Below are 15745 nucleotides of genomic sequence, written 5' to 3'. Positions count from 1 at the left end.
AGCAATAATAATGAGTGCATTCATCCATTTATTTTAAAAATTAAGTCATTTAGTGAGAATTTGGTTTTTTAAATATATCTTAAGAGTATCCAAGCCAGAAGAAAGAAGCATTCCGCAAAAAAAGGGTCCGTCATCACAAATTTAGCCTGATTGGCTATATTAGTCTTCGAAAACCTTTTTAGCCAATCACGTTACAGCAAGAGTCGACATCTACCAATTACCGTTTAAACTCAGCTCTAAATTCAACAAACGAGAATCGAAACTCCAGTCAATTGCGTATCGTACCTACGCCTTCAAAGGGCAGCGTTTTTTTGAATAAATGGTTAATAGTTATTAAATATAAACCCACAATGGTAAGATCCTGTATTAAATTGAGCTAAAACGCATATATTCTTAATATAAAATTGTTACTCGTTATTGACTCGACACGTAACCTCAAATTCGAAATTATTTTCAGGATGTCTTTCTAATGATTAGGCGAAAAAAGTTAACCATCTTCACGGACGCTAAGGATACGACAACGGTATTGGAACTAAAGAAAATGATCGAAGGTGAGTGCGACTTGCATGATTAGAGAAAAGTCTATTTTTAGTTTTGGAACAATGTCAGTCGGTTTGCCTCCGTTTTTACTATGTTTACTGGCGATAAGATTCCTGAAGGCTGTCCCTGGAACTAAAGACTATCAGCTGGTATAAATAACGATTTTTCTACACGTTTGCCCCTTTTGGGAAAACCAACTGACATCTAAAACATGGGGTTCCCTATGTACATGTTGCTAGTTCGTACAATGTTTCGCCAAATCATTCTATCCGCGTCAAACACGTTGGACTATCATAAAAAAAAGTTTAATATTAACAGTGTTACTATATCCAATTCCAAGAAAATCTTCAGTTCTTTGTTTGTTTTTATAGTCTTTATAAATACATACACAACAAAAGCCAATCATAAGTCACTCCTACTATGATTTGCTTTCCATTTCATAATAATGCCTTACATTTCACCAAACTTTGAACTAATAGTTTATTAAATTATATAAATTAGTTTTAATGACAGTCATTTAAATACTTGAAGTCCCAAAGTAAGTTTAGCAAAGCTTGTGTTATGGGTACTAAGCAACAGATAAATATAATTATATAGGTAGATACAAACTTAAATACATTTTAAACACCCAAGACCCAAGAACAAACATTCATATTTTTCATACAAATATCTACCCCGACACGGGAATCAAACCTGGGACCTCAAGCTTCGTAGTCAGGTTCTCTAACCACTAGGCCATCTGATCGTCCTTATTAGTGTTAAATTAATGGTATCCCATTACAAATACCTACATTACATATTTGTAAATTTTTAATAGTTTTTCTTTTACACAGAAATAAATAGGCTTGTGTTTGACCACAGATTCTTAAAATTAAATTTTATATTTTATCAAAACAATCTATGTTTTTATGTTGTTGTATGGAGTGTATGGCAGGACATGGTGTACTCTTAACTAAATATATATTTATTTAACATCTATGTAATAACTCATGACCATGCAATAAAAACATTTTGAATTAAATTGACTTATATACACTTTTTTTATTTGATTTCGATAGATTGGTCAGTTCATTGATATAAATTTTCTGGCACTTTATGGACAAATCAAACAAAAAAGACAAAAAAATATATAGGGTATTGATTAAAAATCTGGTTTAATTTTTTTTTTCTGTTTCAACAGGTATTTGATTACTTCTTGTTGTTTTTTTTTTAAGGAATTTATTATTTATTCTAGTAAAGTTCTAAAACTTTTAACTACATATGTATGCAAAAGTATATAAATTAACTTATGACACAGTAATTGATATCACTTCACCTACAGATAGCCATTAGAAGATGGACACAATTTTTTTTTTAATTTTTATAGGCCGCCCATTGCTTACCTTGTAATTTTCTCTGTGTACCTGTTTTTCTGTATCGCTTACTATTTCTAGTGTACAATAAAGAGTATTTGTATTGTATTTATTTTGTAATTTATACCTTTGTACAAGACATAAGACAACAATAGAGTACCTAGGAAAATGGTTTCTCACTCGGGTTCAAATCTAAATTTTATATATATATAATCTAACTTTTCTTTTTACTAAAACTCGAATCATTGTTTTCACAACATAAGACCAAGCTAGATGGGCTATTTACCCCCAAAACACCCACAGCTAATTTAATAAAATTCATTAGAGCCATTCCCAAAATCCCTAAAATAGAAAAAAATACAAAATATGCTTGTTTAAAAGTATTTGTTAGGGCTTAGTGCATTTGTTGGGAGATAATGTCACCAGAACAACTCGATTCCCATCAGGTTGCCTAAATTTTTATAAGACTTCTGTTATACACACAAGTATAGCAAATATTGTTTAAATCAGTGGTTCTTAACTGGTGGTCTGCGGACCACTGGTGGTCCCTGGAAGAACTTTAAGTGATCCGCGAAGCCATCATTAACGAATTGGCAAAACGACGCGCCAGTCAAGTAGCGGTTGCAACTGTTCATTCATTTACAATTTTACTTTTACTATACATATATTACCTTCAAACAGTTGGTGGCCCATGACAAGACAGAAATCCTATCAATTGATCCCTGCTAACTAAAAGGTTAAGAACCGGTGGTTTAAATGAAGTATGAGGTATTGCATCTGAAGATGACTAACTCATGCTTCTCTTCTTCATCGGGTTCACTCCATTCAGTGCCAGTGGTCGAGATCTGTGTAATAGGGCAGTTTTTAAAGTTTTATTAAATCCAGATTTCACAAAATTGTGACTTCATTGATATAAGAAAATTACCCAAATCCATTTTTAAATCAAGATCAAGCAAGATACACACAAAATCAACTGATGCAAATAGTCAATATACTTAAATGAACTAAAATAATTTCCTTGCTCACCCGCGACCTTATGATAGCTAAGCTTATGCAAAATATGCATGGTGTACGGTTGTGTCACTCTGAAGATGAGCTCTGTTTGAGTTCGAAACGCGTCAGTGTAGTGTGGTGGTGGTGATAGATGGGTTTGTGTGATTTGTGTGTGTTCTTACAGTGTGGAGGTGGAGGAACTGCATGAACACGCATATTTTGCATAAGCTTAGCTATCGTAAGGTCGCGGGTGAGCAAGGAAATTATTTTAGTTCATTGATATGGACCTCCGCAAAGTAACGCCTGATTCAATAAATTATTCAATATACTTAATTTTTTTTTATTATGAGAGGGAGGCAAACGAGCAAGCTGTAATGATTACCACCACCTATAAGTAGGAGAGTCACTAATCTGTTGCAAAAATAAAATGAAACAGACAAAACCTTTAGGGGCTGTTTCACCATCCATTGATTAGCGTTAACCGACGGTTAAATGTGATGCAGTCTCCGTCTAGTCAAACAAAACAAATAGAGACGGCATCACACCTAACCGCCAGTTAACACTAATCAATGGATGGTGTAACAGCCCCTTAAAATATTAATAACTATGTTTGACATATTAACATATTGATAATTTCCCGGCAGGCATCTTGAAAGTGATCCCGCCGAGCCAGATGTTGTTCAACAAGGACAGCCAGCTCATGGAGGATGAGAAGACCCTGGCGGAGTACGGCCTCACATCGGCCACTGCCAAGGCCCAGTGCCCTGCGCCCATCGGACTTGCTGTGCGGTAAGTTAAATAAATAAATTTAATAAAATAAAAGAGATTTATGTTGAACTAGTTATTGTCCATCTGCAAACAATTTGTTGCTATAATGCAAGAACTATTTTCCGAGATAGAAACTATCTTATGTCCTTCTCAATGTATTGTATTGTATTGTAACTCTTTATTGTACATAAAAACACATGAAAATAACAGAACACAGGATAATAAGATGTACAAAGGCGAACTTATCTCTTAAAGGGATCTCTTCCAGTAAACCTTTGAACAATGAACAATGTTTAATGTTATTTTTAGCAAAAAATGGTATAAAGAATAACATTGGCTAGTAAATATACCACTGTTAATTTATACATTAGAGTAATATGTAAAGAATGACAAGAGAAAAGGATGGACAGTTAAATAATGAGAATCTGTAATGTAGAGACACTACAGACGCACAAGCGAGTCGTAATTATTTCTATGTTTTGATTGTTTTTTTTTTTAATTTTTTTGTATTTTTTATTTCAATTCCAAATTTTTTGTTACTTTTACGGTCATCCCGTAAAACCTATATCGGAAATACAAACTGAAATATAGATGCACAGAAAAACCAGAAAAATAAGACCAGCGCTGGAAATCGAACCCAGGTCCTCGGCATTCCGTGCCGTGTGCTATACCGCTACACCACCGCTGGACAACAATACAGACACGAATTTCTCCTATGCACCTCATATCTCAGCTTGTGTTGTTTCTTATTTAGCCACTTTAGCAGCGACACTAGCGACATCTATGTCATAGTCCTCATCGAGAAACTTTTCGGCACTCCATCGGAACTAACCGCTCACCCGGACAAGAGATATCGTTATTAAGCAATCAAATTAAGATTGTTTTTTTTTTTTGGAATCTTTTTGTATTTTTTATTTCAATTCCAAATTTACGGATGACCGTAAAAGTAACAAAAAATTTGGAATTGAAATAAAAAATACAAAAAGATTTAAAAAAAAACTAATTTGATTGCTTAATAACGATCTCTTGTCCGGGTGAGCGGTTAGATCCGATGTAGTGCCGAAAAGTTTCTCGATGAGGGCTACGGCATAGATGTCGCTAGTGTCGCTGCTTAAGTGGCTAAATAAAAAACAACACAAGCTGAGATATGAGGTGCATTAGGAGAAATTCGTGTCTGTATCGTTGTCCAGCGTGGTGTAGCGGTATAGCACACGGCACGGAATGCGAGGACCTGGGTTCGATTCCCAGCGCTGGTCTTATTTATCTGGTTTTTCTGTGCATCCATATTTGAGTTTGTATTTTCGATCTATGTTTTGAGTTTTTAATCGTCAATACTCAAAAGAAAATCAAAATTAATTATTATTAAACTAAAAGAATTTCCTTGCTCACCCGCAATCTAGCAAGGAAATTCTTTTAGTTCATTGATATGGACCCCCGCAAAGTAACGCCTGAGCCTGATTCAATAAATGAATTATTATTAGTCACAGTAAATCTATTTGACCTTCTAAAAATCAAACCAAAAACTAGTATTTTGACAATTTGTATCAAATTATCTCCTATTTTTTTTATTACAAACAATAAAAGCAAGGAGATACCTAAGATAGAAGCCGCATGAGCTGAGATTCGTGAGCATTTCCTAGCAGGAACATCAGCATCAGCTTTATTCTTCATGTACCTTGTACAATGCCAACAACATGTATCTATGGAAAAAAATGACAACCACAATACGGTTTCTACTATTCCTTATATCTTTTATAAATTAAAACTTCACAATGTCTGTTATCATTATCAAATAGAAAAACAATTTTTAAGCTACCTTTACAAATAACAAAGTTATAGAGGTTTGAAATTCAAGATTATATACTTGCATGTGACGTCACACACACGCAAGTAGCGCCATACTTGCGGCATCGATAAAAGCGTTTGAGAAAGAGACAGCTATATTGATTTTTAAAAAATCACTACCAATTTTCTACCGATTTAAATTTTCTCTTCGCTAAACACTGTCTGTTTATCTATATTTTCCTAAAAATATATCAGACATGGCAAATTCAGGAGTTGTCAAATACCGTATATATATATAAAAAGAATTACAGGTATTTTAGTAAAATCAATCTACATGGTTAGATATTCCGAATATTCTGGATATGTTTTTAAGATACCTACTATGCACAGGCAATATCTAGAAACCTTGTTTCTGTGAAGTGAAAAAAAAATTGCGGGCAGCTATTAGTTCTGGATAATCTGTAATCATTTTATTACATTTTAATGCATGCATTAGGTATTGTTATCTTATCAAGTACTCCAATAGGTGATTTATTGTGTTGGATCAGCTGCTATCGACTATTCGTTTTCGTCTAGTAGTCTTTGTCGCAAAAAGATAAATTATGTATGTCTGACTTTGCCTTTGCGCATTTTGATGAAGCGAAAACCAAATAAATAAGTAACGGAGTCCACATACAAAAAACATTTTGTTTTTGTTTTATCTCTATAACATTTTACACATCACTGATAATAAAAATACGTCAAGCTTGATTCGAAGAATGTAATCTTTGTCAAATGCATAGTTTCGATTTAAAGTGGCTCTATCTTTGCAATTATAATTTCCTGCTATACAAAGTGTCTTCAAATTGTTCCAGAATATTTGATTGCTTAGTAGCGACATCTCTTGTCTGGGTGAGCGGTTAGTTCCGAAAGAGTGTGACGTCTGTCGACGAAACATAGATGTCGCTAGTGCTGCTGTTTAAGTAGCATAGTAGAAATAAGCAACCTGAGATATGTATGCATAGGAAAAATTCGTTCGGTTATAGCACGCAGCACGGATTGCGGAGGACCTGAGTTCGATTCCCAGTGCTGGTCTCTTTTTCTGGTTTTTCTGTGCATCCATGTCTCAGTTTGTATTTTCCAGAATATTTCAACTGATGATTGGGTTAATTTTACTGAACGGACACCCACATATTTTATTCCAAACTTTATAATTGTGGTCAACATTGATCAATGTTCAAAGTGTCCTGCTTTAATATCTGCCCCAGCAGAGTGTGCAAAGCTATCTGTCACATCATACTGGACCTCGAAAGTGCTGGGTTCATGCTGGGGTTACCATGTCGAAGGCCAACTGATTTAAATTCATCAAAGGGTGAAACTTAATAAAATTAAAACTTATTTTAGTTGCCTGTTATCACTGCAATTAGTGATAATATCATAAAAATGTATGGACTTGTTCTTGCAGAAAGGAAAATGGAGAATTTGAGGCTTTGGATCTGACCCCGTACTCATCGCCCCCGGATCTGCCAGACGTCATGAAGTCACAAGAAGCCAACGGACAAGAACAGGTAATTTTTTTTAATGTAATATTTTAATGAGGCTTTAGTACACCAAATGGGACTATGTCAGCCTCATGGCAGGTAAATTTGCCAATACATTAAATACAAAGTGATAGCCTACTTACTTTGCCTTTTGATTTTGAGATGAGATTCCGGCTGATGATAATTATGATTCCAATAATCTTTCTTACTCTGTTGGCTCTAGAAAATAGTGTGATTGCGTCTGATTTCAACCGATATCTACCAATTTCACATTAAGGGGCTGTTTCACCATCCATTGATTAGCGTTAACCGACGGTTAAATGTGACGCCGTCTCCGTCTATTCGAATAACAAATAGAGATGGCATCACACCTAACCGCCAGTTAACACTAATCAATGGATGGTGAAACAGCCCCTAAGTCTCCATTTAATTTCATTATCCAAGTGTATCTTGACTACTATAGGGGAAGGGGCCGATTTAATAACCCCTTTGTTTCCAGTAAACAGGCTACTTACTGGAAGGAGTCCGTTTATGACCCTCTTCCTACACCTCCACTGGCCGACCAACTGGTTGCTATGGCCAACTGGTATTCGACTAATCCCAAACACTACTCAGTGGCGTAGCCCCGTAACAACTCAATTCCCGTTGGAATCCCAATAATGATGCACCAGGTTTAAAAAGACGGTTATGTAATTGAGCAAAAAAATCGAGAAACTTCTGAGGTCTCTGCTAGGCGGTAGCCCAGCTCGCTCACGCTTTCGCCGCTCTCATCCCTATAACAGGGTTAAAGAGCTCACAGTGGAAATCGAATCACTTCAGTTACTATAATTTCACTTGCCATACTGTTTGCCATAAAATATGTAGAGCCATATGTAGTCATCTTATAAAACAGGGTTTCTTAATGTGAGGTTCACGGACCCCTTAAGGATCCGTAGCATATGTATCAGGGGTCCGCAGTATAGTTAGTCCATAGATGAGAGTGTGTCACATATTTAGGTATTAGGAAATTTCCAAAAAAAAAATTCAACAGGCGTCTGTGGAATTGTTTAAATTGTGTTAGTGGTTTGTAACTACAAAAATTCTAAGAAACCCTGTTATAGAATGATAATATGTTATGAATAGCCTTAAAAGTACTGTTTCAGAAAAAAAACTTTATGTATGGCATATGAAATTCGAGCAAATTATAGAAAATTATGAATTATAACATACGAAATTCGGGCAAACGATAGAGAACCAGTTGTAATCCTCCAGGCAGCATTACCGGAGCCTCAGGAAGAGCCCCCGAGCGAGGCAAGTCCGGCGCGGCCCGGCAGCGCGCGGCGCTCCGGCACCGTCGCGTGTACCGTGCACGCCACCATGTTCCGATTCAAACGCGCCGTTTGGCGATGGCTCTTGTGAACGGTCCACGCGATTGACAACTTTTTTGAATTATTTAATGTCGCTATTGAAAAATAACTCTTGCACGACGGAAAGGCACGCTTTCTAGGCATGGTCCGGGGTTAAGAAGTAAGGTGGAGAAAGTGAAACAGCTTATGAATCAACTGTAGACCCATAACCTGTTGTGAATAAATAAAGCGAATTTACTGATAAACACAAACTATATTAATAAAAACTTAGCAAGTACAAAACTACTACTATATACTTTTCTTTTCTGTATTTTCTTTAAAACATAATATTCGCAAGTCACACAGTCGGCATAAGAGAGATGCCTAGGACGTCACTGCGACAGCTGGTAGCGTGAAGTCAACATTACTCATATTATTTGCGTAGGCGGTTTGCATTTATTCCTTCACTGCTGCTATGGTTAACTACTTAAAGTAATGATTCATACCATAATAGCCTACAGGTGTGTACCAGTCTAATTTTTTTGCTTTATGTAATGAAATGAAAAAAGTTAATTTGAGACACAAATAAATAAATAAATATCACAGGACAATTCACACCTTGACCTAGTCCCAAATAATAATAGTAATAGGTAAGATTCAAAATAATTTAAAACAATGTTAAAAAAAAGGTAAAAGTGTACAACTCACTTTTACTTTCCCGCAGTTTCGCTTGCCACCTTAACTTGGCCTTTTTCTATACTATTGTGTAGAAAAAGACCAAGTTTTTAACCTAGTGAGACCGAGCGAGAGAGCATCTCTCACCCAACCGCCGCCAACTATACTTCGCTATTTCACTTAAACATGTCCTCTAAAGCTACTGGAGCGGGAGCGAAATAAAAATTGACTTTCAGCAACAATTGAAATTATAGCTTCTATAAGTGCCTTTTCCGGGGTGGCCTTTAGCCTTATAATTATTTTGTCAAAGCATCCAAGTTGTTTACTAGTTGCTTTTTACAAACGTTCTAAAGGTTGAAGTGATGTCATTTGGATGTTTAGATTCGGTCGTAACTGCGTGATCTCATAATGCCGAAGCTGAAGTAAAAATAACGGAAAAAAAGGTTGTCAATCGCTGGTGGTTGCTATGTGACAGCTGTACTCAACCTGTGCCTGTGGCCCGCCTGGCATAAAAACTATATTGATTTTCAACTATGTTGACGTTTAATGCTGTTGACATACAACACATTTGTGGCCCATACAAAAAAGGTTGAGTATAGCTGCACTAAGAGGATGGTTTTACCTTAGTTTTATTTCAAAATGCATTCCATTGGCTGACTTCGCTACTATATTAATATGTAGTTTTTAATGAAATAGGTACTATAAATAGGTATAGGAAAATTGTGCATTTTTTTCGTCTAAATATAGGGTGTAGTGTAAGATACGCGTGCACGTTGTAAAATTTTCTGGCTTTATTTTTATTTTTTCGGCAAACAAATCAAAATTCTGAAAGATGGTCTGAATTAAAACAAAGTTGATGACTTCAGCCATCTTAGCATAACAGCACTGACGATGTTATAGATATGTTCTAGATAGCGCAGCGCTTAGCTGGACTATGGACTTTAAATTCATATTATAACACTTTCAAGCTCGATTGCACGCTTATCTACCTACACGCCTCGCACACACAATTGACAATATTGAACATCATCTCGAGCTAAACTCGATTTAAGACGTGAGTTATCTTATCCGTTACAATATCATTTAATGTGAGTGAGTCTCACGGTAATTTCATGTTCAAAATATTGAATAAATTAAAACCGGTCAAGAGCGTGTCGGGCCACGCACAGTGTGTAATAGTACCTATATCACTACTATGCGGCAAATATAAATTTTTGATCTTAGCTGTGATAGTTATCCTTTTAAATTCGTTATGTGGTATTCATGTTTTTTTTCCAGCAAAACGGTTTTGCTTTTAGAACGGGGGACACTTGAATAACGAAAATTAGCACTTTGAAGCTTAATATTTTGCTATTGGATCCCTAAATCACACTAAGATTTAACTGGAAAAAAAAGCCAACTTTATTTGCAGGGGGATTTTTTTATCATTTTGTCCCTATGATTAATCTATGCATAATCAGAGCTTTCTAGCACTACCAGTCTCTAAAGCCGCGTATCCATTAGAGCAGCCTCAGGCCGAGCACCGCGAGCCGAGCCATATTTTGTCGGTTTTTTGGCCGTGCTCAAAGGAGCCTCAGTCTGAGCCGTGCCTTTGGCAGCGTCTCCACTTGCGCGGCCTCGGAGCGAGGCAGCCGCTCGGCCCGAGGCTGCCTCTAGTGGATACGCGGCTTAAGTTAAGCCGTAGACGGACGGATGGACATGACGAAACTAAGGGTTCCTTGTAAGGCTACAAAAGTCTAAAAGCGACGAGCTACTCTTGGCTCGGATAAATAGAAAGGTGTTAAATCAATAAACGTAATACACAGTAGGTACGACAAGAGGGACCTACTAAGTAACTTTTTTTAGAATAAGTAAAGGCGTTGAACACTAGGTTTGGGTGATACTTCGCCAGGCTGCTGGTTTTGAACACTGTGTTATTACAGTTTGCCTTGTGATGCGGTTGCATCATCAGGCGGTTTAATTAGTCTGCAGAACAGCCAAAGGCAACATCTAAACAGCCAACCTGCCCCGTCGAACCTTTACAGCACAAAGTCTAAAAACTCAAGTTCAAAAAATCTTTGGAGCCTTGAAGGTTTAAAGAAAGATCTTATGATGAATCGTTATGCCTGTTGCTAGATTACTGACTGAAATACCGGGGCCCCTATGCAAATCTAAAGGAACTTTTACTATCTTGAAGAGAGTTAGGTAGGTCTTTTCGAGTTAAGTCAAATCAACCGGCTGTAAACAATAAACAATCTCTTGTCATTGAGGATACAAAGTTTCATTCTAAAAAACATTTTCAATTTCTTTATGCGCTAGCGGGGCCTCTAGGCTGTTGGCTACTGGTTAATCCAGCCCTGGATTCAAATGTGTTGCATTCTATTAATGGTTATTGAGAGAATCTCACCTTCAAGGCTGTAAGGCTACTGAAATACTGATTATAGCTTGAGCTTATGAGCCGCAATTCGAACCCTAAAGGCTTTGTCATACTGGATACTTTTGCGTCCGGTTCACAGGACTGGGCCCCAGGACATAGAGAACATGCAGTGTGGCAAAGCCTTCAAGCACAGTATAAATCCAGCGCAAGCGCATTTTATCTACGCAATGCACTATACAAAAAGTTCTCGTTCGATCCTCAGCCAGTCATGACATATTAATGGTAATTTGAAGTAACGCAATTTTTCTCAAAAAATTTCAACTTTACAGGCGGCCATAAAACAAATTTAACCTAGCCTAGATCAATAGGTAGGAAAAAAAACATATAGGTAATCACCTAAAAGTACATCAAAGACCATTATGTATTTCGTCCATTATTCTTTTTAAACTTTTTAAATTTTGGCACGTTCCACTGGAGCGAGATCATATTTTTCGCGTTGATGCTAACTTACTGGGTTCATACTGTGCTTAGACCCAAAGCCTCTTGGCTTGTGCACTCATGCTTATTCCATTCAATCTCCTTGCAGATGGACCAGCACTAAGCGAGACGGCAGCCGGCGCCGCGGCGCCATTTTGTACCATAGTTGTTTTCCGCTCCCCGCGGGCACGACCTTAACAATATTTTTTTGCATATAAACATATTTTGTTAATAATTTATCGATGATTTGTGCTCGATTTTAACATTATTCTGTTGCATCTACACATTTGTTTGTAGTATTTTTGTGATGCTTTGTACTAAGGATGATAACTGGCTTTTTTGTAATTGATTCCCTTAGTGAAGTTATTTCAATCATTTTTGGACGCAACTGTATGAGAAGTTTTGACTATACATCTGTGAAAAAAGGCAGTAGTTGAAAAGTAAGCTTTCGTAATAGATAAATTTATGTTTTACGAAAGTATGTCCATTGTTTGAAAGACTTTAATAGACTACTGTTCTAAATAAAACAGGTATAGTTCAAGCTTCTTCCAGGCACGTTCGTTGCACGTAGGGAGTAAAATGTATAGTTACCCTCCTGAGGTCCAAAGTTTTTGTTAGTAATTTTTTTAACCCCGGCCAACGTAAGTTCGAAATGTCATTTGTCCTGTTTTTAGGGCGCTGGGCCTCAGTAGGTAATAATCTAAAAATAATTACTTCATACCACCATACGGCTTTAGACGAAGGTTTCTTTGTTATAATGAGGTAGAAATCCATAAAAATAAATTATTAGTTTCCAAATTTAAATTGAAGTTAACATCTTTATCAAGCGGGAATATTAGAGACCTTGTCATATATATCTTCATATATCTTGTACATTCAAATTTAACTGTATTATGACAGCCGTGTATAAATTATATTTTAATCCAAATTTATTGATAAAATGTTAAATCAAATATCTAATTTATTTGGCATATTTTAACTGTTCTATGTAAAGGTTCTACCTCAAGCTATCTAGAACATCTTTGGCTGTAGACTAGGCCATGACATCTCATATATTGCGACTAGATTACCAATTAAGTGGCTAACATTGAATGTATAATAATCGTGCCTAAATATTTTCGCACTAAACAAAAAGTAATAATTTGTAAAACTTATGCATACGACACTTTGATATTCTAGCTTAAAGCTCTGGTGTTTCGAGGGGTAGAAACACGGGTGAAAGAATCACTAAACGTCCTAATTTTAGAACACATTAACTAAATAACTTTAGTTCATTGATTGGCCCTATGCAAAAGTGACGCCTTAATTATTATGAACTAAATTAAGGGTAAAGCTAAAATTTTGTGTGTTTAATTTTGACTTGTTCCCCTTTGGTAACACCGTCAATCCAGATCTCAAAATAAAATATAAATTTTAGTCTTACCCTTTTTTCGTCGTTTTAAAAAGTGTGGGGTTGCAAACGAAATTCCCAAGTTGCCAAAAAAGTACAAAATGCAGTCTACGATTGGTACATCAGATCATACGCATGCAGTTTAGCGAGGAAACCGTTACCCACCAGGCAGCATACTAGCGACATCTATTGGTTCTTTCCTCGCACTAACCCTCAATAATGTACCTTCTGTGGAGGGGGACGCAGTTATCTCACTTGCGAGTAATTTATTCTGTTGTTTATATCTGTCAGTCTACTACGGAATTTTTCAATTCGTCGTACCCTTTAATAAATAACGGAATAGAATACGAATTTCTGAATTTTCGTAGACTATGCTCGGCATTTCTGTCTTTAAGCTAATACCTTGGTTGGAATTTAAACTGAAATATTGGTTTTACGCGGCAAACTCGAATCGCGTTTGTCACGTGGATTCTGATGCCAAGTTTGGGGCTAATGGCTTACTGTGTTGTGATCACAAATTGGGACGATCCAACCAATGTGTTATGCCGCGTAGGTCAATGAAAGATCGCCTTGCGCAATCTGTGTCCTTTAGATAATTTACTAGTGCAACAGTATTAGCTTTAAGGTACCATACGAATAGCTAATAATAAATTGTCTTCGATTGTCACGTTAATGATGCCAGTTATGTATGTAATTTTTGTTGAAATGAATTGTAGGGCTTGTGCCTTTAAATATCGCTGACATTTCTGATACATTGCACATGTTAGTAGAACTGTTGATGCAACTAGTGTTCGTCTTGATTTCTCGTCTGTTGAGTATTTTACAGAAATCAAACGTACGAGAATAGGAATTTCGTTTTTATGAAATGTTTTTCTTCCTTATGATCTGAGGAAGACCGGAACTCTAGTTGCGCCAATAATTATTACTAGATTAAGGGGCTGTTTCACCATCCATTGATTAGCGTTAACCGACGGTTAAATGTGATGTCGTCTCCGTCTATCTATTCGAACAAAACAAATAGAGACGGCATCACACCTAACCGTCAGTTAACACTAATCAATGGATGGTGAAACAGCCCCTTAACAAATTTAATTCATTAAAGTACACACTACTTAAACACCTGCCTGTGATGTTAAGTACACGCAGATATAACCAACAGATTTCCATTCGCCCATTCTTAATGTTTCTTTTTTTATGATACGATATTTAAAATAGAATAGAATTGGCTATAGATATAGCTGGTACTGTAATAGGGAGGAAATAGGGGGGCTTTTATATTCATAGAGGCGGGACGTAAGTCTGCTACATTCTTTATTGTGATTTAAAAATAAACCTCTTATTATTTTTTAATAACAAAAACGCTGAAGTTGTCTTTTTATATAAAACTTTCTAAAGCACCTGTCATTTTTTTTTTGGGTGTTCGCATTTCTTGTCTATGGCGATGGTGCGAATTGACGTCGGTCCTAACTTGAGCTCAACACGTAACCTAATACTTAAACTCTTAACAAAGTTAGGGCCGCTGGACCGCCAATTTCGATGTATAGCTAGCTAATACAACCTCACGTTCATACGTACGCTTCGAAGGAGTCTTCACATCTAATCCAAATTAGTATATAGATGGGTATTAAACAATATTGCACTTTACTGTACCGTAACATAATATAGGATAAATTATAATCGAACCATCGTTACACCAAGGAACGCGAAAAGCGACTACCATGCGTGCGTCAATGTCAAGTTCTAATTATGAATTTTGTATTTTTTTTAGCGCGTGTTGGGTAGGGCCATGGTAGAAGCGGTTATTCCCGAACTAGTCGAGGTTTACGGAATGGGTGGTACTGGTGACCCATAGCTGTTAGTTGTCTCAAGTTTATTCAATCGGCGACTCCTACAAGCCCGGTATGTGATCGCTACACGTAACATTAATCGATGTATTATTTAAATTCTGCGTCTACGGGTCTCTTGTGGCGGTTTTGTATAACTACTTACATTCATTATTATAACATAGCATTCAATTATCACCACACAACGAGACTTTTAGAAGTATGTATTAAATAGTGTAGTATTTCATGTGCGAGTATGGGAATTCTACAATTAAAATGAACCAGCAGGAAATAAAGCTGTTTTGATTTGTTTTGCAGTGTTTTTTTTTTGGCAACCCTTTGACGGCCAAATTGCTATTCTAAGATAGGCACTATTGAGACCGTAAGTGTGCTAGAAGTATTGAAATGAAATGACTGAGTACACTACACAAATAGAGTACGAGTAATGGGGAATGTCTGTAAAATTTAGAAACGCTTGATATATTTTATATCAATAGGAATAACCTCATCAATTAATTTTTCTTCACACTTGCTCGTAAACAGTGTCGTAACATGCAGGCTACCTTGGTTGCAACCCCCCAAATAAAACCCTCGACCTTAATGTGCTTGTCATGAAACCCGTGGTCGGTAAATGAGTAATTGCCCGTACTAATAATCTCGTCTTGAAGCCCAAGGTCGGTAAATGAATCAGTGCCCGTACTGATGCTGCTGCGCCGTGCTGCGTGCCCGTGCGCGCGCTCC

At 36.6% G+C, this 15745-nt stretch overlaps 1 protein-coding gene across 1 annotated transcript; it reads left to right on the top strand.

Annotated features, from left to right (window-relative positions):
- The first annotated feature begins 5 nt into the window (after positions 1-5).
- On the top strand, positions 6-15315 carry EloB (transcription elongation factor elongin B). Its single transcript, XM_074096595.1, has 5 exons — positions 6-353; positions 458-551; positions 3530-3674; positions 6883-6985; positions 11901-15315. Exons 1-5 carry the CDS (start codon positions 351-353, stop codon positions 11913-11915), a joined length of 360 nt encoding a protein of 119 aa, XP_073952696.1. The 5' UTR covers positions 6-350; the 3' UTR covers positions 11916-15315.
- Positions 15316-15745: the final 430 nt, after the last annotated feature.

Source organism: Choristoneura fumiferana, chromosome 13 (genome assembly GCF_025370935.1).
Source record: "Choristoneura fumiferana chromosome 13, NRCan_CFum_1, whole genome shotgun sequence".
Lineage (NCBI taxonomy): Eukaryota > Metazoa > Arthropoda > Insecta > Lepidoptera > Tortricidae > Choristoneura > Choristoneura fumiferana.
This window is presented reverse-complemented; position numbering and strand designations above follow the sequence as displayed.